General features: G+C 33.3%; 1 protein-coding gene across 1 annotated transcript; it reads right to left on the bottom strand.

Annotated features, from left to right (window-relative positions):
- Positions 1-18,641: 18,641 nt before the first annotated feature.
- LOC107951127 (receptor-like protein kinase 7) lies at positions 18,642-21,952 on the bottom strand. The gene is made up of 2 exons (XM_016886057.2): positions 19,324-21,952; positions 18,642-19,251 (listed from the first exon to the last, which is right to left on the bottom strand). Exons 1-2 carry the CDS (start codon positions 21,857-21,859, stop codon positions 18,860-18,862), a joined length of 2,928 nt encoding a protein of 975 aa, XP_016741546.1. The 5' UTR covers positions 21,860-21,952; the 3' UTR covers positions 18,642-18,859.
- Positions 21,953-25,426: the final 3,474 nt, after the last annotated feature.

Here is a 25,426-nt window from a genome sequence, read left to right as displayed (position 1 = left end):
CTTAAAATATATAAAAAAACAGATTCAAATCTAATTAATATGGATGGGATGAATAGTTCAAAGTTTGAAGAAACCTTATTACCATTCATGCAGCAAATAACACTTTTTTTAAAAAAAATTCAAAATTTTATGTTTTATTGAAAATATGAAAAACGTTTAATTTTTAAAATATTTTTTATAATTGTTTATGTACTTTTACAGAATTTGGACAAAATTGATTAAAAAAATATAAATATGGGGTTAAAAGATTTGTTTTTACCTTTTTTAATAATAACCGAGTTATTAATTATAATAGCAAAACTAAAGAAGAGACCAAGATTTTTAAATAAAAAAGTACGAAAAATCCATGTCTCAAATTTAAAGTATAGTAATTAAATTTTAAATTTAAAAAAAGTACAGAGAACTTTGACAGGTTTAAACCAAAAGAATTTATTAAAAATATTTTTAATATATAAATTATTTGAATTAAATTTAGATATATTGAGTAAATTTTTTTAAAAATATTCGTAATATATTTATTTTGTAATTCAGGATTATTCCTTTTATATTTCTTATTATTTTTAGTGGGTGTAGTTTGATATAAAAAGCAATGCCCACAAAAATATTTAGGATAATTAATTGTAGCCCAAATGGAGCATGAAATATTGGGTTTTTGGTTTTTGTAGTACCAAAGTCCAACTTATTCCTTTTCTATTATTTTTATTACTTGTTTCTTCTTTCTTATATTATTAATTTAAAATCTATCTGAAAAACAATAATACTTCATACACAATTATTTTACCTAAATTTCAAATATTTAAACAAATTTAACTTTGAATAATAAAATTTGTACATAATTTATCATCAATTTGTTGAAATCATGCATGCCTCCATCGACTCATCTAGCATTGTGTCAAAATTTTAACTTTCAAATCAAACCTTTATTTTATTTTTCCTTTGTTAAAATTATGTCTACAATTGATATTAATGTTTCAAATAAATTTGAACTGCTGATGTCCCAAGGTTTCAATTTTTATATATATAATTTTATTTAGATGTTTAATAAAATTTAGATATGTATTTATGTAAAATAATTATATTTTAATTCAAAAATAAATAAATAATTCAAAATATTTTTTGAAAAAAAGCATCAATTTTTTAAAAACAAATGATAAATCCATAAACTAAATTTTACTTTGAGTTTTCCATCAATCAATTTGTTGAATTTTTTTTGAAGTTAGGTAAAAAACTTAACAATTGTTCTCATGGCTAATTTACACAAATAATATAAAATATTTAATTTTTGAAATAGGCTGTCAGTGGAATTAATAACCAAAATTGTATATTTTTTGGGTGGAACTTTTCTCATAGGTGCCATCACCTTTTTTTTATAATAAGTTTTTTTAAAATATTATTTTATTAGTGGTACCTTTCTCATAGGTGGCACCACTATGTATTATTTTTCCGGATTGTGGTATGAGAGAGGTGATGCCTATCTGGTAGGCGTCACTGGTGTCTCCTATCTGCTAGGCGCCGCTAGTGACTTCTATCTCATAGGCGGCACCAGTGCTTAATTTTTCGCCTACTTAAACTTATCTGAACATGAAATGAGTACGAGAATTCCAAAATATTTAGCAGAATAGAAGTAAGAAGATAGGGAGAAGAAAGAAAGAAAGGAGAACAAAAAAAAGATAAGATATTTTTGTTTATTTGAAAATTATTTTGTTAGGTTATTAATTTTCTTAGCTTCTGAATGAAAAATTTTGCGTATTATTATAATTTTGGTCTTTTTTTATTCATTAAAATTTTTATGTAAGTAACTTTTTTGCTATTCGAAATTGTTTTGAGAATTTTAATTTTTTAACAGATCTAGTATTGGAGATGGAGAATCAATTTTTCATATGCATTTATTTCGATGGAGAAATTTTGACAACAACCGTGAGATGTATATTTGAATGTCGCCAACAAATAGCAATGAGATTTAATAGAAATATCTCGTTTGATGATATGAAGGAAAGTATTAGTGCAAAAGTTGATAGACGTTGTGGGAGAAGGATCTCGAAACTTTTCTACAAGTTCCCAGTTTTGACAGATCCTATAAAATTTACCGAAATGGAACTTGTAAACGATGAAGACATTGAGACAATGGTCGCTTTTTATTGTAGGACTCGGAGCAACCAAAGTGTACCGATTCAGTTATTTGCTGAGTTAGCTGGTGTGGAGCCAACTAAAGATCCCACTCCATTAGGTGAAGAACACAGAGCTCAAGAGCCGTGTATGGTGGTACAGATATCGTATGTTAATAGTCAATCAACTATACGCAGGATCAACATCGATCTTAATGCTGCACCTGAGGCTGATGTGGTTGATGATGATGTATACCATAGTAGTGATCCTTCTGATCACGAGGTCGATAGTGAGAGTGATCCTGACTTGGACGGGTTTCCAGATGATATTGACGACGAAGGCGTGAATGACGATGGAAATGTTAACGCGTCTTCAGTCAGGAAGCAGATTTGTTGTATTACGATACACAATAATCCTGGGGCACACATATCGCGAATAGAACACAATGCGGCGCACGCGGCCAAATTCCCAAAGTACCCTAAAATACTACTTACTCACCGGCTGGCCGTAAATTTCGATCATGAGGAGTTGTTAATAGGCTAGAGATTTGAAAGTAAGGAAGAGTGTGTATTTGCTATTAAACGGTATAGCATGAATATATCAATGGACTACAAAGTCGTCGTGTCTAAACTGACATTATATATTGGGGAGTGTTGGAGGTCGGTGAAAGGCTGCAATTAGTGGGTACAAGCTGCATGTATCCAGAAGTCGCAAATGTGGGAGAAACGAAATTTTGTTGGGCCTCACACATACACTTCAACACGTATGACAGAAGATCATCGAAAACTTGATTCCAAAACTATCTATACGTGCATCATGCCAATGGTGAAAGACATGCAGACCATTAAAGTTTCGGTATTGATTGCCGAAATGCAAGCACGATTCCAGTATCGAGTATCAAACCGGAAGGCATGGATAGCTAAACAGATAGCAATGGAGCAATTATACGGAGATTTCGATGCATCGTATAATGAGTTACAGGGAAGGATAGCCGCTATGCGGGAGTACATGCCAAGGACTGTCATTGAGTTGCAGACACGACCTTATTACAGCCCAGATGACCAACTATAACCGGGAAAAAAAAATTTCAATGGATGTTCTGGATGTTTGATCCATGTGTGTGTGCATTTCCCCACTGCAAGCTGTTTGTGCAAGTAGATGGAACATGGTTATACAGTAAATATACATAGATCCTACTTCTTACGGTTGCTCAAGACGAGAGTAAGAACGTGCTCCTGATAGCATTTGCCATGGTAGATAAGGAGAACAGAAAGTAGTGGGAATTCTTCCTTACGAACTGCGAAGGTATGTTATTAGTAACGATAATATTTGCATCATCTTTGACAGAGGGTAATGATTAATTGCCACCATTAGGCATTCCAGTGTGCCATGGAGATCCGTTTACTGCATCTGGCACATCACGACTAACTTCCACCGAGATTATAAGAATACAGACTGGCGAAGATAATTTATGAGAATGGGTAAAAAATAACCTTATCTTTTCAATATATAACCTAATATTTTAGGGCGAGACTATAACTTATATTTTCTTAATACATACACAACACACGAACTAGAGCCACACATTTTTTGGAAAAGAATGACTCGACTTGAGAGTGACATGGAGGGTCACACGAACACATCTTTCCGAAAATGGTTGTGTACTATGGAGCCGTGGCAATAGGCTCAAAGTTTCGACGAAGGCTTTCACTATGGTCATATGACCACTAATTTGGCGAATGGGGTTAACTTTATGTTGATGAAAATATGACATCTTCTGATTTCATCTATTTTCTTAGCTACGTTCTACAAGTTGGCTACCTTGATGCCAAGAATGGGGTAGTACCAAGTCAACTAGATGGTGGTAGGACACGTATTTGTCGAAGATGTCAGGAATACAATGGTTGCAAACAGATGGATTGTGAGATCGATTAATGTAGAAGTATATTCATGACATAATGAAACGTTTCGAGTTACAAAGATGATCAGTCGTCAACCCGGTATACTACTTAGGTCCTACGGAGTTGATCTCCAAAACAAACGGTGCAATTGCAGGAAGTTCCAGACACTTCATTATCCCTATGCATATGTCGTGGCAGCTTGTGCTAAAGTCTCACTCAATGTTGAACAACTTATCGATGAAGTGTACACCATTGAATGCACATTGCATGTATGTGAGAATGAGTTCCTCGTGCTGTCTGACGTATCTACATAGGAGATGCCTCCGATAACTTTTAAGCTTCTCCCAGACAAAAGGTTACGTAGGAATCTAAGAGGTCATCCACAATCATCAAGAATCCATAATGAAATGGACATTAAGGAGAAATCTGACAGGAAGCTGTATAGCGTATGCAGATTAAACGGTCATAATCAGAGTAAATGCCCACTTTGAAACTGTAACACCCCTAACCCGTGTCCGATGCAAGAATAAGGTTACGGAGTATTACCGAATTTATAACTTAAACAATAATAAATTTCAAAATCAATTATCATTCAAATAAAAACCATTAAAATACATTAATACAATCCCTAATACGAGCCCTCGAGGACCTAAATTGACATTAAAAGTGGTTCAGGACTAAACCAAGTACTCAAGAAAATTTTTAGAAAAATATTAAAATTTATCAAAGTGCAAGGGACACACGCCCATGTGGCCAGGTCGTATGTCTCATACAGCCAAGGGACACTCTCATGTCTCTGGCCGTGTGGGCATTCGAAATGGGATCACATGGCCTTGTCTCAGCCCATGTAACTCACTGACTTGGGTCACACAGCCAACCCATACGCCCGTGTGCCAGGCTGTATACTGTTCGAAATGGCCTCACACACCCTTGTGTCAGGCCGTGTGCTAGGCCTTGTGAAGCTACTAGCTTGATTTCTATAAAAGTATCAGGGGACACACGACCATGTCACCTGGCCGTGTGACACACACGACTGAGACACACGCCCGTGTCTCTGTTCGTGTGGACAAAAATAGGTCAATTTTCAAGCCATATTCCTCACCCTCATTGGTACCAACTTATACACATCAATTTGCATATAACCATGGCATAAATAGGCACTCAAAACTAACCAATCTCAATTTTATAACATATACTTTCACACATACAACATGATACTCATAATCACATCAGTTGACCACTTTAACACATACCAATTATGCTTCCAAAATATACCTAAATGGTCACATTCATATATGAGACATTGTGCCTAAACTTAACATGTATGCCACATATAAATCTCAACTATTTGGTACCCAAAATATCCATTCACAACCAAGGCATTCATATGGCATTCATTCAACTTATACCAAGGGCTATTTACATATTTATGAAACAAAATATATGCCCAAAATTGCAAGCCAATTCAAATGGCTAAAACACAACAAAACATATGGGCTATCATTAGCCAAAAGACATATACATGCCATTATAACCAAAATTTTAAAACCATGAGTATCAAAATAGCCGATAGATAGTGTGATGATGTCTCTAACACCTTCCAACCCGAACAAACTTCTGATATCTAGATACACAAAGAAATTAACACAAAGTAAGCATAAAATGCTTAGTGAGTTCGTAATTCAAAAAAATAAAGCTTATAACTTCAATTTATAAGCATAATCTATTTAAGTCACTCCAACATGTGTTGGCCTTAGCCTAAACAACATTAGCTTTTCAATTTTATATATCGCATGAACTAGCAAATTATTACAAAACATTATAACATAATTTTACATTACTTATGTGCATTCATATAACAAACATATGGCCAAATATATTTCAATCATCCAAAAACTCATACCTTTCCATGCTTTCATAGCAATTCTAATCGAAGAATTTGTCGATCTTTACCTTTTTCTCATATCAGTTGAACCACAATTTAAGTGAGTAAAACGAAGCATATCATAACTCAATTTAGTCCAAAAGCCTAACACATAATCATCAACCAAGTTTACCGTGTATTCATATATCATAAATATATATACCATTTCCATGTACTTTGTGTACATACTTGCACTAGTTCGTATCAAACTCATATATCCTCACAACTGAACTATACCCGTTGAACCATTTGGAATACTATCGGATACTCGGGTACCTCGCACAGTAAGTGCCAATACAAGGTCAAAACCATCTCTATCTCATATCTTATATAGATGCTCACTCTCGAGTCTTCACAAGGTCTGCTCACACAAGCTGAAGGTCAAGACGTAACTACACGATGCTACTCATACAAGCTGATGAGTAATCACAACACATGCCGAAAAACTCTGCCACCGGTAGAACGTACGGGACCAGGACCAAAAACACAATATCCCCTAATGACATGTCATTTGTATCCTATCTATTCCTAAAGTTCAACCGGGATCCATAAGTCACCGAAACTTTATTGAGCATTTTCGTGGAGTCGTATCATCATGAATATAATAATAAAGCATTTGAAACATATATACCTTAATTCTTATTAACATACAAACTTACCTCGAATTAGTACGAAGAAAACTGACCGGTAACTCCACTACTTTATCTTTGCCTCAATCTAATTCCGAACGTGGTTGTTCTTGATCTAAATAATCAAAGTTAACTGATTTAATTCACATTTTACTTAATTCAATCCAAAGTTCATATTATGGAAAAATTACCATTTTGCCCCTATACTTTTGACCTTTTTATAATTTAGTCCTTAAGCTCGTAAAATGAAATTCATGTAATTTCATCCACATATAAGCCTAACCAAATTTATTGTATACTTATACCAGCCCATATATTTCATAATTTCTCACATTTAACATCCAATTTTCACATTTCTCAATTTAGCCCCTAATTGACAATTTCATTAAAAATCACTTAACAAAAGTTGTTTAACTAACAACAAAGATTCATTTTCTTCCATTAAACTTCAAAAACCTAACATTTTTATCAATGGAAAAATTCAAACTATTGAATAGTTTTGTAAATTAGTCTCTAGTTAGCTAGGTTAAGCTACAACGATCCCGAAAATATAAAAATCATCAAAAACGGGCTTAAAAATCACTTACATGCAAGAGGTTTAATATGCTGAAATTTTGAGCTCTCCCATGGCTATTTCCTTGGTGAAAATCGGTGGAAGATGAAGAAAGATGAAGCTTTTTCTTTTGTTTTATTTAATTTATTCATTAATTAACTATTTACTATTTTAACCTTACCAAACATTAAAAATAACCAAATTTCCAAGCCATGCTCATCCACTAACTCATTTAATGGTCTAATTATCATATAAGGATCTCCACTTTAAAGTTCTATAGCTATTTAATATCATTAGCTATTAGAACGCAACTTTCGCACTGTACGCGATTTAGTCCTTTTTCATAAATTAAACATACAAACGATAAAATTTCTTAACGAAATTTTTATACTATAATATTATCATGCTGTAGACCTCAAAATAATATTAAAATAAACTTTTTGACTTCGGATTTGTAGTCCCAAAATCACTGTTCTAATTTTATCGAAAACGGGCTGTTACAACTTTCCCCCCTTAGAAATTTCCGTCCCCTAAAATTTTATCGGAAAATAAATTAGGGTATTGTTTCCTCATAGTTTTCTATATCCTATGACGATGCCATAAAACCTTCACTAAATCTATGCTTTTGTTTCTTAACTTTTTAATCTCACATGCCATAATTCTGATCGGTTCTTCGTTATCTGACATGTTAACTGAATCTCAACATCTGTCGGAGAAGTTATATGTGATGTGTCTGATCGGTACCATCATAATATGGATACATGAAATACATTATAAATCCTCTTCCAAGGTGATACTCACTTTGTCACCAATCTAAAATTCAATATCTTTACGTTTCAAATCTGCATACGATTTCTGTCGATATGAAACTACTTTCAAACTTTCACAAATTACTTTCACTTTTTCCCTAGTCTCGCGAACCAAATCAACTTCGTATATCTTTTTTCTCACTGAGTTCAGTCCAGTACAGAGGGGTTCGGCATTTACGACCAAATAAAGCTTCATATGGTGCCATCTTTATGCTCGACTAAAAACTATTATTATGCTCGAATTTGACCAACAATAAAAATTTTTCCTATTTACCTTCAAAGTCTAAAACACAGTAACGAAGCATATCGTCAAAAATTTGAATCACTCACTCGTCAGTCTGAAGGTGAAATGCAGTGCTAAAAATGCAACCTCGTACTCAGAGCTTCTTGTAGCTTTCTCCAGAATCATGATATAAACCTCGGATCACTATCCGAAATAATGGAGACTGACACTCTGTGTAAAATCTGACAATGTCAGAAACATATAACTCAACCAATCTATCATATGAGAAATTTTTATGTACTAGAATAAAATATGTAAATTTCGTCAAACAATCAACAACAACTCAGATAGCATCTTTCTTTTTCAAAGATAAGGGTAACCCCGATTTGAAGTCCATCATAACTCTATTCCATTTCTACTCCAATATCATCACTGGCTGTAAGAGTCCTGAAGGTACTTGATGTTCAACTTTGACCTGTTGACAAATCAAACATCGAAACACAAAATTAAAAATGTCGCATTTCCTACCCAACCATCAGTACATCTATTTCTAATCACTGTACATCTTATTACTCCCCGGATGAATAGACAAGTTACCACTGTGAGCTTCATGCAAAATTTTCAATATAAGCTCTAGATTTTTCGGTACACAAACTCTACCTTGGAACAATAAACAGTCATCAAGTCTAACAAAACATTCAGAATCAGAAGTCGACTCACACTGTACTCGTTTAGCTTGCAATTCACTATCACATTTGTGACAGCCCTAAATTGACCCTAGTCGGAAAGTGGTTTCGGGACCACGAAACCGAGTCTTATAAATAATTAAAGGTTATATTCTGTGTTTATGATGTGCGTAAATGCTTGTGTGATAGTTCCATACTTTAATTTGGTCAGTGTATGTGAAATTTATTAGTAGGGACTTATGTGAGACAATTTAGAAATATGCTAGGCAAGTGCTCAAGTGGCCTATTAATATATGTGGGAAAGTGCTTGTCCTTGCATGTCAAATTAGCCAAATTAAAGCATAGTGGTCGGCCATGCTATGGGTGGAAACATGTCACAAACATGTTATGTTAGTGATGTATGTTAGGAAAAATAAAATAAGGAGCATGGTAATAAAATAATGAAAGGGAATATGATGAAAAAAAAAGAAAGAATGTGTGTGATTGTTTCCCCCCCTTTTACCGTGAATGGAAGAAAGAAAACAAAAAAAAGTGTTCATCCTTGAACATCTTTGGCCTAATAGAAGAAAGAAAGGAAGGGAATGAGCTTGGAGAAAATTGGCTATGGAGGCTCACTAGATTAAGGTATGTTTAATGTTGCTCTGAAAGTTCATACACCCCTTGGATGATTGGTTTAAATTCTAACTATCTCATGGATGGATTTGGGATTATTAGAGAGTTAGTATTCGACTAAGAGGCTTCAAAAGTTTTAGTTGAAGCCTTGAGACTATTAGCATGTTAGCTATATGGATGTGTTATGATGCTTGAGGTGTTAGGTAAATTTGAACTCATCACCAAGTTCTTTAAGCAATCCAAGCTAAAAGTTTCGGTATTAAGGTATCTTGAGCATTCGGCCATGGTAGGAAGTAGAGGGGAAATATGGTTGTTGTTGGATGAAGTAGGGTCTAACAAATGAGCACATATGTGCATTAGATGCTAGATGGAGAAGAATCGGCTAGCAAGTTGTGTGCTAAGGCCGAATATAATTTTGTATATTAATGAGTAATGCATGTGTTGAATTGATGGAAAGGGAGAGGATGCTTTAATAGTGTATATATGTGTATTAGCCAAGTTTTGAACTTGAAACAAAATGGGGTTTAGTCAATACAAGTGACCATACTTGTAGAATGTATTAAGTGTTGCAATCGGCCTCAGCATAGACATGTATGTTCGGCCACATGAATGAGTACATAAGTTGATGTGTATGTTCGGCCATAGGTAAGCATATTGATGGCTTTACCTTGACTTAGAAATTCGGCTAAGGGGAAATATTAGCTAATATGTTGAATTCGATTCGTGATTTCGTACATATGTGACTCTAATGTCTAATGTATATATGGGCTAAGTACCTTGAGCTTCTCTTTTGATGTTCGAATGAATTGTATTAAATTGCTTAATGTGATTAAAAATGCGTATGACCATTTTGTATTTGAGCTAAAGGTGGCCATATGACCCATCAAATTCATTGTCATGTTCGGCCATAAACTAGCATAATGAGACTTTAATAAGTTAAATTTGTTTGAATTAGCTCAAGAGCTTAGAGGACCAAAGTTGGATAAGGGAAAGGAAAAAGTGATCGAATAGCCGCCGAAATCGTTCGACAACATCCGAGGTAAGTTTTCGAGTAATGGAGCTTAGATTATGATTCGATTAGATTATGTCTTGAGTAAATCAAAATCATGCTCTTTGTATGTGGCTATTGAGCCGAAATTTGTAAGTGTGATAAGTGTTTTGTGTTTGAGCTTTGGTAATGAAAATGAAATATGGATGTGTCATGATTTATTGATATATGTGCATGGTTATTCGAATGATATCCGGGCTAAGTCCCGAAGGCTTTTGTGCTAGGTGACTATAACCGGACTAAGATCCGAAGGCATTCGTGCGAGTTGCTATATCTGGGCTAAGACCCGAAGGCATTTGTGCTAGCGATTATATCCGGGCTAAACCCGAAGGCATTTGTGCTAGCGACTATATCCGGGCTAAGTCCCGAAGGCATTTATGCTAGTGACCACATTCGGGCTAAGACCCGAAGGCCTTGCGCAAGTAGTTATATCCGGCTAAATCCCGAAGATTACTTGAGTTTGGGAATGAGCGATCTGCTGTAATAATTTCAATTAATACGCTCGTAAAATCTCAACAGCGAGGTATGTGTTGTACATGCATTGGATTAATTGATTCCTCTTAAATAGCATTCGCTCAGTCGATTAAGGAGCTTCCGGTTTTTGGTTAAGTTGATCCCTTATGTATGAATATAAGGGTTGGAAATGTGAAGTAGGACTGATTTTTGAGAATATATGTGTATATGAAATTATCCGTTTAGTTATATGAATGCTATACTTCAGTTGAGCCTAATTCCATTGCTCAAAACTTACTAAGCATTAAATGCTTACTCCGTTTCTTTGAATCTCTGTTTTATAGATTTTGGTTCGTCAGCTATCGGACTCGGGAGTGTCGAAGTCGAAGTCGCCCACACTATCAAAGCCCCTTTTGGTACACTTTTGGTTGAACTTTGAAATGGCATGTATAGGACTACCCTTTTTGTTGTTGGTCATGGACCCTTTGGTTTTGTATAAATTTGGACAGCCATGCGAAAATGGCTTATATACACTTTGAGCTTAATTTTATAATCGTCTTGTATGATGTTCATTAAGAGGTATGGAAATGTTTGGGAACGATTAGCCATTGGAATGGTTAATCATGATCATATTTTGTGCTATTTATGCAAAAGGGCTAGTTGAATCATGGAAACTATGTAATAGGTAAAGTCTACCTTAAAAATAGATGCTGATAGCAGCAGCGACGTGAATGTGAAAAATCACTAAAAATAGTAGGAATGGAATTAAATAGTGAATAAATTTTGTAATCTAACCTTGATGAATCTATTTTCATAGGAAAGTAACGAAATGATCATATGAACAGTATGTTAAGAGATATTTAGGTTTTCGCGAAACAGGACCAGAACGGTTTCTGGATTCCCTGTTCCGACTTTGGAAATTCATTATAAATTAACCAGAGATAATTATAAGTCATTAATTATATGTATAGATTCCTTTTTTAGTCTAGTTTCATTAGAAACAAACAGCATCAGTATTGAAGCCCTGTACAGGGAGATATCCAAGTCGTAGTACGTGGAGGTCAGAGTAGTCGAACCCTGAAACAGGGGAGACTTTAACTAATAAACTGTACTAATTGGCCTGGCCAAAAATTCTAGAAACAAATTTTTAGATGGATATATGAGTCTAGTTTCAGGGAAAAATTGCAAAACTGATTTTCGAGTTTTGGAACTCAAGATATGATTTTTAAGGTGACAGTGACGCAGTTAGTCAGCTGTCTGGAAATTTTCAAAATGGACTGTGAGAATAAGTGAATTTAGTCTGTGAACCCCTCGTGTCCGACTCCGGTAACGGTCTCGGGTACGGGGTGTTACAACATTTCTGAGCTTCTCAGATTTGCAATAAAAACATCATTTTAGCTTTTAACTCAACTAAGATCGAACCATCATCAGACAAGGTTAATCATGTAACCATCGCTCACTAAGTAAACAAAGATTTTCTACTCGAGCATCTGCAACTATATTTGCTTTTCCCAATTGTCAATCAATGACTAACTCACAATCCTTCAATAGCTCGAGCTATCTACACTATCTCATATTCAGATCTTTCTGTGACATCAGATACTTTAAAATCTTGTGATCAGTAAGTGTGTGACATTTTTCACCAAACAATGGTGTCACCAAATTTTCAACGCAAACACAATAGCCACCAATTCTAAGTCGCGTGTCGGATAAATTTTTTAATGTGGCTTTAACTGTCTGGAATCTTAATTTATCACTTTACATTCTTGTACTAAAACACATTCAAATCCGTTCAATGTCGCATCATTGAAAATCATGAATTCTTAACCTGATTCAAGCTGAACCAGAACTAGTACTTCAGTTAACAATGCTTTCAACTGTTTATAACTTTATTAACATGTATCAAACCATTCAAACTTCATAAGCGCGATAACTTTGTCAATTAGAACAACTTTAACTCATAATAACGTCTTTCAATTAGAAATAATCTAATAGATATATTTCTGTATCATGTTTTTTTTTAGAATATGAATTCTTCATTCAGACTATCCGTCTATTTACCCGTGAATGCACAAAATTTATTTCCAAACTTGAAGGTAAACTTAGATGCATATAACTCAATTTATTTTTTTAACTGAATAACCCGCTCTGATTAAAACAACTGAGTCTATCATAACTATCAAATAATAACATTTCAAATTAATCACTTCTTCTTGTTGTTAGGACAACTCAAACATACAATCTTTCATAATTCCCTTAACATGCTAGTTAAAGATCTTTACAAACTTGCATTAGCTCAAACGAAACATAACATCCCGATTTAACTCATTGACCTTAATTAAGCTTACCTGAGAAAAGAAAACCATTATACAAATTTGAGCTTGATTTTCCACCTTCTATACTTTTTCCGATGTCAACCCCTTTCACGAAAACTAAAAAAACCTGAGATCAGTATCACCATGTTCCTATGATCAAACTAGAAATTATAATCGCAATAGACATAATTATCTTAGGCCATTGAATATCCTTTACAAATGAGCCATGTTTGATAAATTAGACAATAAGAATAATAAGAAAATCGAGATAATGACATCCAAGATGTGAAGCTTTACTGAATTTCTGAGAATATAACCCATATTGGATTATAGAGATCTTGATGATTTCTCAGAGAAAATCAAGAAGAATAACACCGCTCATACGCACTAAAATTTGTTGTGACAGAGGCAATATACTTTCCATATATATAAAGTAGGGCAACAACCAATAGGAATCGAATAATAGCATCATATGAATTTTACCGTCAACTTTTCTACCAAACGTAATGGAATAGAATACTAAAGAAAGACAGAGCAATGCCAATCATAAAACAACCAGACCAACAATACTTTCGTCTAGCATTATGTTTAGCTAGCATTCTCATACGATAAGAATTTCATCTAAAAATGAACAGCTACATATATCTCTAAGAATAAATGAACATATAGAATACCCAGAAGAGATCGTTGTAAGCTACTCGACTATAATTGCTGCATTCATATATCTTTACAATTCAAACATTATTCCACTGACTATTTATGTCATCAATAATCCCACATTATTCCATTCACTAATGAAATCAATTTAGAAGAAATTCCAATTAATACCTTCTTCTTTAACAGTAACGTTGCGTAATCCGAATGATCTTCAAAACAATCTGATATCTCTTTTGGAATTGTCTTTACTTGCTGACCCATTCTCATATTTGACTGCGTTATAAATCATTCAACCCTTGAACTCTTTGATTTCACACTTGTGAACTTATTCAATCTAAATCTTGTGAATTTCGTTGTATAATACTATACTGGTGAGAGGGTGAAGGTCGTAAAGCCTCAAAATTTGACTCTCACATATACACACATATAACATAACATTTATCATCAACATAATATTATGAACTATTATTCATACCTTAATGAGTTTGGACTCATTAAAAGCAAAATTTTCTATAAAAGTAACATGATACTATCCCGTGTCTGACCACGTGTAACTCACTGACTTGGGTCACACGGCCAACCCACACGCCCGTCTGCTAGGCTGTGTCCTAGGCCGTGTGAAGCTACTGACTTGATTTCTATAGAAGTACCAGCGGACACATGGCTGTGTCACCTGGCCGTGTGTCGCACATGACTAAGACACACGCCCATATCTCTGCCTGTGTGGACAAAAATAGGCCAATTTCCTAGCCATATTCCTCACTCACATTGGTACCAACCTATACACATCAATTTGCAGATAACCATGGCATAAATAGGCACTCAAAACCAACCAATCTCAAGTTTATAACATATACTTTCACACATACAACATGATACTCATAATCACATCAATTGACCACTTTAACACATACCAATTATGCTTCCAAAATATACCTAATGGTCACACTCATATATGAGACATTGTGCCTAAACTTAACATGTATGCCACATATAAATCTGAACTATTTGGTACCCAAAATATCCATTCACATCCAAGGCATTCATATGGCATTCATTCAACTCATACCTAGGGCTATTTACATACAAAACAAAATATATGCCTAAAATTGCAAGCCAACTCAAATGGCTAAAACACTCCAAAACATGTGGGCAATCATTAGCCAAAGTGACCTATACATGCCATTATAAGCAAAATTTTAAAACCATGAGTACCAAAATAGCCGATGATAGTGTGATGATGTCTTCGACACCTTCCAACCCAAACGAAATGTGATGATTTCTTCGACACCTTCCTACCCAAACGAACTTCCAATATCTAGATACACAAAGAAATTAACACAAAGTAAGCATAAAATGCTTAGTAAGCTCGTAATTCAAAGAAATAAAGCTTATAACTTCAATTTATAAGCATAATCCATTTAAGTCACTCCAACATGTGTTGGCCTTCGCCTAAACAACATTAGTTTTTCAATTTTATATATCGCATGAACTAGAAAATTATTACAAAACAATATAACATAATTTTACATTACTTATGTGCATTCATATATCAAACATATGGCTAAATATATTTCAATCATCCAAAAACTCTATACTTTTCCATACTTTCATAGCAATTCTAATCGAAGAATTTGTCGATATTTACCTTTTTCTCATATTAGTTGAACCACAATTTAAGTGAGTCAAACGAAGCATATCACAACTCAATTTAGTCCAAAAGCCTAACACATAATCATCAACCAAGTTTACCATGTATTCATATATCATAAATATATATACCATTTCCACGTACTTTGTGTACATAACTATACTAGTTCATATCGAACTCATATATCCTCAAAACTGAATTGTGCCCAAAACACAATAACCCCTAATGACATGTCATTTGTATCCTATCTATTCCTAAAGTTCAACCGGGATCCATAAGTCGCTGAAACTTCATTGAGTATTTTCGTGGAGTCATATCATCATGGATATAATAATAAAGCATTTAAAACACATATAACTTAATTCTTATTAACATACAAACTTACCTCGAATTAGTATGAAGGAAATTGACCGATAACTCCACTACTTTATCTTTGCCTCAATCTAATTCCGAACGTGGCTGTTCTTGAACTAAATAATCAAATTTAACTGATTTAATTCACATTTTACTCAATTCAATCCAAAATTCATATTATGGCAAAATTATCATTTTTCCCCTATACTTTTGACCTTTTTACAATTTAGTCCTTGAGCTCGTAAAACGAAATTCATACAACTTCATCAACATTTCTCAATTTAGCCTCTAATTGACAATTTCATTAAAAATCACTTAACAAAAATTGTTTAACTAACAAAAAAGATTCATTTTCTTCCATTAAACTTCAAAACGCTAATATTTTTATCAATGGAAAAACTCAAACTATTCAATGGTTTTGTAAATTAGTCCCTAATTAGCTAGGTAAAGGCTACAACAATCCCGAAAATATAAAAATCATCAAAAACGAGCTTAAAAATCACTTATATGCAAGAGGCTTAATATGCTGAAATTTTGAGCTCTCCCATGGCTATTTACTTGGTGAAAATTGGTGGAAGATGAAGAAATATGAAGCTTTTTCTTTTATTTTATTTAATTTATTCATTAATTGACTATTTACTATTTTAACCTTACCAAACATTAAAAATAACCAAATTGCCAAGCCATGCTTATCCACTAACTCATTTAATGGTCTAATTACCATATAAGGACCTCAAATTTAAAGTTCTATAGCTATTTAATACCTTTAGCTATTAGAACGCAACTTTCGTACTGTACGTAATTTAGTCTTTTTTTATAAATTAAACATACAAACGATAAAATTTCTTAACGAAATTTTTATACTATAATATTATTATGCTGTAAACATCAAAAAAATATTAAAATAAATTTTTTTACTTCGGATTTTTGGTCTCGAAACTACTGTTCCGATTTTACCAAAAATAGGCTGTTATAGAAACTACCATATTGGACAATCGTCACAATCGGGTAGGAATAAAGATGCTTTTCAAGCCCTATTAATTACATTCACTACATGTAGAGAGGATTGAATCTAATTTATTTCTAAAATTTGTTGCAATTTATCTAATTGAATTACAAAGTTAGTCTAAAACCTGTTGCGTTTATATTTTTGTTGAATTAAATAACGTTTTTTACGTAAATAATACAAAGTTTATTACTTAAATTGTAAAAAACCCCTAAAATTAATAACTGAAATGAAAAAAAGTCATTACATAAATACAAAGTTGACTATTTAAATTGAAAAAAAACCCCTAAAATTAATAACTAAAATGGAAAAAAAGTCATTACATAAATATAAAGTTATTTAAATTAAAAAATCCCCCAAATTTGATGGTTTGATGGTGTAGTCCTAAGGGTATATTTTTGTAGAGCTCGACATTCACGTTGCGGGTGATTGCAGCGATCAACAATCTCTTCACCCGTATAGAAGGTGAGCGAAACATAGATGAAAACTCATATGTCTCAAACATCATCGATGAACTTGAGCGAGGAGGAGTAGAGTAAGGCAGTGGATACGGGATGGGAAGAGTGGAGTACGGCGGTGGATACGAGTCGAGAGGAGTGGAGTACTAAGGTGGATACGAGTTGGGATGACTGGAGTACTGAGGTGGTAGTGGGTTGAATATATCAAAATCTGAATGATATCCGTGGCCTGACGAGCCCGGGAAATAGTTATCGCCCCCAAATCTGGATGATAAGAACTATTCCCAAAGTGTAGCTCCGGCTTTGCCTCTGGCTCGGGTGCATGATACGGATCTAGAAGGGGTTGCCCAAGACGTTTCATATGCGAGGAGGCTACCATTGATCACCCACCAAACAAAAATGGTTTCTCTATCTCAAAGTACCTCTGTATGTACTCTAACGATGGCTGCAGATTCAAAGCACGATCCATCTAAGGTACCCTCCCCAACCGATTGTTCCACATTGCAATATATTCTTCATGCACTTCCGCCCAATCATTTCTATGTTTCCCCCTCTTATTAATCCTATAGATCTCCCCTAATCGTACTAGCAGTGTCCAGATGTACTGTATGCAACCGAACTTCCGGAGTACTCGATCACCATGATAACACTCCACTGTTTGAAAATTGATAATAGGTGCGCTAATGCACCATAGGTTTGAGTAGACGTAGGTAGACAAGAGAATAACCACCATAATTTCTAAAATAGAATACGACATCCAAATGAACTGCACAGTTAATAACATGGTTATATTAACTCGGGTCGAGTGAGATAAAATAATAAAATTAAGTTCATATTAGAAAAACTTACCCCCTCTCTAGCATGATTCTCGATCATCAAACAGTATATCAGAATCGCGTATGACCTCTCGATACCTGGATTAGTGCTCCATCTACGAAAACAAATTGTTAGAATAATATAATCCAAAAAAAACAATAAATAAATCTCAAGAGGTTATAAGATCTTCAAATCAAATGTAAGTGATAAGTAAGCATTCTTAGAAGGAGAAAGGATTGTATGAAACTGTGATTCCACGTCATCCTTATCATTTTCCAATGGGAGAACGACAAATCAGATTTTTGCTCTCTTGATTTTCAATTTTTTTCTTTTGACAAAATTCAAATCTAACTAAAAATGCTGAAAATCAAAAGGAAAAATATGATTTGTTATTCTTCCATTGGAAAGAGATAAAGATGACATGGAATCACAGTTTCGTACAATCCCTTCTCTTCTTAGAATGTATTTACACTAAATAAGATAGAGGGGTAAGTGTCTTTTAGAAGAAAAAAAAATACATAGTAGTGTATATATATATTAGGATCGATGTATTATGGATATAAATAGACATACATATATATCAGACTGTAGGTAATATTTTACAACTGATAAGCAGATAAAGTGTTTAATATATGTTACAATGTTTGCAAGATTCTTTTTATAACAGTAGATTGAACTTGTCTGCTTCTTTTATCTTGTGCTCACCTTCTTTGCTAATAACAATTCCAACCAATTTGCAGGGTTCTGCCTCTTCTAGCATATGCACCACAGTTCTCATAGTGGGTCTAACTGCCGGTAATCTCGTAGTGCACAAGATGGCTACCCTCAACACCTTGATTACATCTTCTTTCAATACTTCAGGAATTCTTGGGTCCACTATGCTTAATATGCTCTCTTTGTTGTTCATTTTGCTACAAACCCAACTCACAATATCCTTATTATCTCCAAACTCTGGCTCGATTGGCCTTTTCCCGCTCACTAACTCCATTAATACCACTCCGAAGCTGTATACATCGCTCTTTTCGTTCACTTTGTAGGTGTAACCGTATTCTGCAGAATTCATAGTTTACTATTAACAAACATATGCATGTAAGAAATGAAAAGTGACATATGGATGTATACCAGGAGCTATGTAACCATGGGTGCCTGCAATGACATGGGTCGAGTCTTTAGCTCCATTGCTCTGAACTATCTTGGCGAGTCCAAAATCAGCAATCCTAGGCTTCATAAATTCATCTAACAATATGTTACTAGATTTGACATCTCGATGGATCACCAGTCTTTCACATCCATGATGAAGGTACTCGAGCCCCTTAGCTGCCCCAACTGCAATCTTATACCTTATATCCCAATCAAGCTCCATTTTATTACTCGTATGCAACCGATCCCACAAGCTTCCATTGCGCAAGTACTCGTACACCAACAAGCATGAGTCTTCACTAGTGATGCTGCAATAGAGCTTCACCACATTGACATGTCTTATTGAGCTTAATGTCTGTACTTCCATGTCGAATTCCTTTTCCTTTCCGGCACTTTTGTTGAATACCATGGACGTACTCAGGCTCTTTCTATGGCTTTTTCGTATGTGTTTCACAGCAAGTTCGACACCATTCGGAAGTGTTACCTTGTATACGTTCCCTGATCCTCCTTTTCCAATCAGATTCTCTTGCTTAACGAAATCAAGGATTTCATATTCAGTGAAAGTTAAAACATGGAAAGACTTTATGTTCCAAGATTCTTCCTTCAAAGGAAGGCTGTTGTCTTTTTCGTTTCTCCTTATATATAAGAAGCATCCCAAAGAAACAAGCAAGATGGGTGCACCGAGCGTGAGCCAAAGTATAAGCGTATGAGTATCTTTAGACATGTCGGAATCTGGTTGACATTGCTTGAAATGTCGGATCGTTGAACTACAAAGGCCAGGGTTTCCGATAAAGCTACCATTATATGCTTCAATAGAGAAAGAAGTTGGTATAGGACCAGTTAACCGATTATAAGACAGATCAACAAGGTTCAGCTTGAGCAACGACAAGCTTTCTGGGATTTTCCCAGAAAGTTGATTTCTAGACAAGTTCAGAGAGTTCAATGTCGGCAAAGATCCCAAAGATGATGGGATTTTGCCAGAAAGAACATTATCAGCCATATTTATGTTGCTGATGGAAGCACAAGAACCTAATGAATTTGGTATTGAACCAGACAACCTGTTGTTCTGCAAGTTAAGGTTGCTCAATCTTTTAAGCTCCCCGATTCCATGAGGGATTTTTCCAAAAAATTGATTTTCATGTAGCTCAATTCTAACCAATGATTTAGCTTCTGAAATCTCTTCTGGCAGTTCACCTGAAAACCGATTGTATTCAGCTGACAATATCCCCATTTGTTTCGCGTTCTTGATATCAGCTGTAATTGGACCTTCAAGTTGATTGTAAGCAACGTCAATTATGTCAACTTCCGGCAATCCCCATATTCCCGCTGGAACGATTCCGATAAGCGAGTTGTTACTGACTCTGAACCGTTTCAAAGTGGTGCAACTTGCGTAAGTCGTCGGAATTTCACCAGAGAACTTGTTTTGAAGCATAAGAACTGCTCTCATGGTCCCTTTCTTGCACATGTCCGGCGGGATTGGACCAGTCAAGAAATTCTCCGATACATCGATGTAGTTGAATTCAGCCCAAGAACCAAGCTTTTGAGGCAAAAGACCCGTCAACAAGTTAGTGTAAAGAGACAAGTTCACCAGTTTCTTGAACTCACCCAATTCCGGCGGAACTTCGCCGGAAAACTTGTTCTTAAACAATTGCAGGCTTACCAAGTTTGTCAAATACCTCACTTCTGAAATATCTCCTTCAAGATTGTTTGCCGAGGCATCGAAAAATTCGAGTTTCGTCAAGTTTCTTAATCCAACGGGAAGTTTCCCAGTCAATTCATTGTTATAAAGCTCCAGCTGCCATAGCTTATGAAGCTTACCAATCTCCGCCGGAATTTCACCGGACAAATAATTGTATTGAAGCTCCAATTCTATGAGCTCAGTAAGGTTTCCAATGGCGGGCGGAATCTTCCCCTCGATGCTGCAATTCGCCATATAAAGCCAGTACAGTTTTTTTAGCTTCAAAATCTGATCAGGAAACTCAATTCGATCAAAAGGATTGTCCCCAATGCTCAAAACAGCAAGATTCGTCGTGTTTTCAAGCGATTTCCATGGAAAAGTTCCGGAAAATCCACTTCCATTCAAATAAAGATAATGCAAATTGCTAAGAGACGATATATCCGGGAACGAACCAGTGAAAAAATTGTTGCCAAGATCCAAATACTGAAGCTTTAAACAATTACCCAACTCTTCAGTGATTTCACCGTACAATAAATTGAACCCCAGGGAAAGCTTATCCAAGTATTGAAGCTGACATATTGAATCCAAAGGAAGAACACCCAGCAGGTTCTGATGTGAAAGCTCGATTTCCTTAACGAACCCTTGGGCGTTGCAAGTGATTCCATTGAAGCTACAAACAGAACTGGTAGCCTCCCATGAATCAAGAACATTGGTGTTTGATTCATTAAGAGCGGATTTCAGGTTCAACAGGATTTGGAGTTCATCAGATTTTACACAACAAGGTAAGTAGAAACAGAACATGAGACCAAAACAGAGAAGGATTTGTCTGTAAGAAGACATACAGGAGATTTGAAAGTGGTAATCGAGAGAGAAGACTTTTTGGTTTCAAAGGGTTCGAAGAAGAAGACAAGTGAGATATTGGAAGAAAGGTGGCGAGCGAGTTAATACAAGGGGCTTTCTTTATATTGGAGGAAGTGGTGGGATTTGGATTTTGATTTTTTCAATTATAACAAAGTGAAGTCACAATCTGTGGACTTAGCAGTTGGTGGGCGATGCAATAATTATCAGTCAAATTGACTTCTGAAATAATGGAAGTGTCAATAGTTGGGTTTGGATTTATCATTTTTTAATGTAATGTAAACAACTATGACTTGGTGGTGGCTGTTAAAAGATAGTGGAAATCACTTCACTAATGGAAGAGTAAATTAATTAGTATCTTTTAATTTTATTAAAATAACTATATACACATCTGCTAAATTAATATATATGATATTAACGCATTATTTTTTTTGGAGTTTTATAAATTTTAAAAATTAATTAATTGTTAATATGATAATTTATGTATTTTTTATTAATTTTAAGGTAATTTAATAAACAACGTAAATTAAAAAATTAAAAGAGATAAAAAAATAAATAAAAAATTAAAATAAAACTTTTTTTAATTAGAGGATGAAATAAATTATTATGCTAAAAATATTTATATATTTATCTGGGTTGATCTTATCTTAGAGCCATGAACTAAGGGTGTCCCCGCTATGTGAATGATGATATTAAGAAGCATAGGTTTATTTTTAAATGCCTAATAGACTCTCTTTCAAACTTAAACCAACAATTATTGAATAGCTAAAGATATAAGGTGTCTTTCGGATTTGACCGTAGACGAAGTAGGTAATGGAGTTATCCCCGAAAAAGGGTAAATTTTTTTATAGTCCTTTTGGAATTTACGTTTTTACCAAATTTAACTCTCCTTAAAGCAATTTTGTAGTTCGCCCTTTTACTACACCTTCACTCCTTCAGTGAAGTAGAATTTATCAAACTTTATTTTTATTTCAAACGAATTGATATTTCCTTCTAGATGCACACTCTAGTGGGATTATTTTCCATTTACCCCTTGATTTTCAGCTGCTGGGAAAGATCTAGTGAGACTTGAAACTATTGTTTTAATATTCTTTTTATTTGTTTTACCATTTTAATTTTATTTACGCTTTTTTTTTAAATATAATTTTTGGTAATATCTTTTTTAAATATATTTTAAATTAATTGTGCTTAATTTTTTTAAAACTATAAGTTATTAAAATTATTTAAAATATATAAACGTAATGTAATGATATATTTTTTATTAATTTCCTTAATGATCATTTTCTTTTTCATCTCACCTCCATCGTTACATTTGAATCAAAATGCATTCCATTACTAATTTTAATCTTACCGTTGTATTAATTTATCTCAATGCTACTATTGCTTTTAATTACACAAATGGAGCCTTAATCCTTTCTTAAATTGATAGTGAGGGTAACTTGTGTTTATATTTAGGGTAAACTACAACTAGGGTCACTAAACTATTAGTAAATTTATATATTGGTCAATCAACTTTAAAAAGTTATAAAATGGTCATTAAACTATTCAAAAGTTTTTATTTAAGTCATCGGGGTGGTAAAATCGTTGATGTATGGTTTTCTTTGTTCACATCACCTACACTAATAGAAAGCTTTTTTTTCTATTTCTCTTCTACAGTTTAATTTTTTCATAAAATATCTTTTAACATCATGAATCTACAAACTAGAAATCAAACAACTTTCTTCTTTGATTTTCGACACTGATCGTCAGATCAACTTAGATCTAAGATATGTTCTTTTACTCGTCGATGGATACAAATCTATTGTACCAATCGTCAAATTGTATCTTAAAGCTCGCTTGCCAAATTTAAAAATAATAATAATTACTTAATAGCCTAGTTACTTAAATAAAAACTTTCAAATAGTTTAGTGACTATTTTGTAACTTTTTAAAAATAAATAACCAAAATATAAATTTACTAATACTTTAATGACCTTGAATATAAATTACTCTAGAGCATTTTTAATATTAATAAATTGCATTATTTATATTAACTATCTTAAAATGAAAAAGTGACTCAATACCGGAGAATGTACTTAGTAGGGGTGTTTATTATATGAATTAGATAAAATTAATTTATTTACTATTAAATAAATTAATTTAATTCTTATACTATAAAAAAATCAAATAAAATTGAATTTCAACAAAGTTGATATTTATCGTATAAAAAATATCTTTTATTGTTCAAGAAGAGTTATATTTTGAAAGCTTTTTATGGTTTTATAAATGATAAATGTTGTTAAGAGTTAATGCAAATAAAAAAAATATCCTTTTCCAAACAATAAATATTAACTCGATTTCAATTTGATTTTATTTGAATCTTTTTACTCGTGCATAGATTGAATTGATTAATTTAATCCTGTTCCTATAACATAAGTTCTTTATAAGTACTTTCATCTATACATACACTAAAGTTAGGATTCTTACAAAAATAGAAACAAAGCTTTGTTGGCATAGTTAAAAGGCTACAAGTGGTATAATTTTATATCTAAAAGATAAATAGACGGGTTATTTGCAGCATAAACTTCTCCATGTTTTTTATAAGGCCCTCTGCTTTTTCTATTTAGTAATTTAGTCCCTATAATATTATAGTTATTCTCAATTCGAAAACATCTTAATAATATTATCTACACTAGTCCCTGTATATTTTCAATTACTTAAGAAAAACTTGTCTTATTTTCACCTCTTTTTTTTTATTTACAAAATCTTACTTTTATAATATTGGGTAATTATTTAATGTATTTAAGGTGGAATTTTTTTAACTCCACAAGCCGAGTTAAGAAATTTTCAAGTGTCCTTAATTAATATTTAGAAATTAAAAATAAATTAAATGAGACACTCGGAAATTTCTTAATCCGTTTGTGGAGTTAACTAAACTAGACATAATTCTATGAAAATAACATAAACAGTTTAATCTTTGTGATTTTAGTACTTAACATGTAACTTCAATTAATTAATTTTCAAGTTTTATCATTATATTTCAATGTTTAACTAATAAATATTAAAATTTTATATTTTGTAATCTGCCCTAAAAATTAACAATTTAACTAATATATATTAAAAATGGGTTAGTATTTAATACATTGACAGTGTATTCTTTTTAAAAATATTTATTTTATCATTATTTTATTATAACCTTATAGGATACCTATCAACCCCTTGACCTTTCCTGTGAAATGTAAAAACTCTACTAACAATGTACCAAATAGTTTCTCATTACAATTACATTTATTTTCAATATGACATGTAAATTAAATTAAAATTTAAGTGATACATATTACACACTATATTATGTAATTTTAAATAAATTTAGTAGTTTTCTAATACATAATGTTGAATAAACCTAATTAGAATAAATAATAAAAGTTAATATTATTTTAACATTTTAGTTACATAACATTATTCAAAATTATAGTTTTATTATAATTTAAATACTTGATTCGATAAAATTAAGCCTAAAATTAAACCCTTAATCAAAATTAAATCAATAACTACAGTTAAAACTTTTTTA

Source organism: Gossypium hirsutum, chromosome A02 (genome assembly GCF_007990345.1).
Source record: "Gossypium hirsutum isolate 1008001.06 chromosome A02, Gossypium_hirsutum_v2.1, whole genome shotgun sequence".
Classification (NCBI taxonomy): Eukaryota; Viridiplantae; Streptophyta; class Magnoliopsida; order Malvales; family Malvaceae; genus Gossypium; species Gossypium hirsutum.
The sequence above is the reverse complement of the archived record's forward strand: the minus strand, read 5'-3'. Positions and strand labels throughout refer to the sequence as shown.

Coding starts and splice junctions, on each gene's coding strand:
- LOC107951127 (XM_016886057.2), bottom strand. CDS start 21,859: ATGTCTTCTTACAGACAAATCCTTCTCTGTTTTGGTCTCATGTTCTGT. Junction 19,252..19,323: donor CCATGGTTACATAGCTCCTG/GTATACATCCAT, acceptor TGAATTCTGCAG/AATACGGTTACACCTACAAA.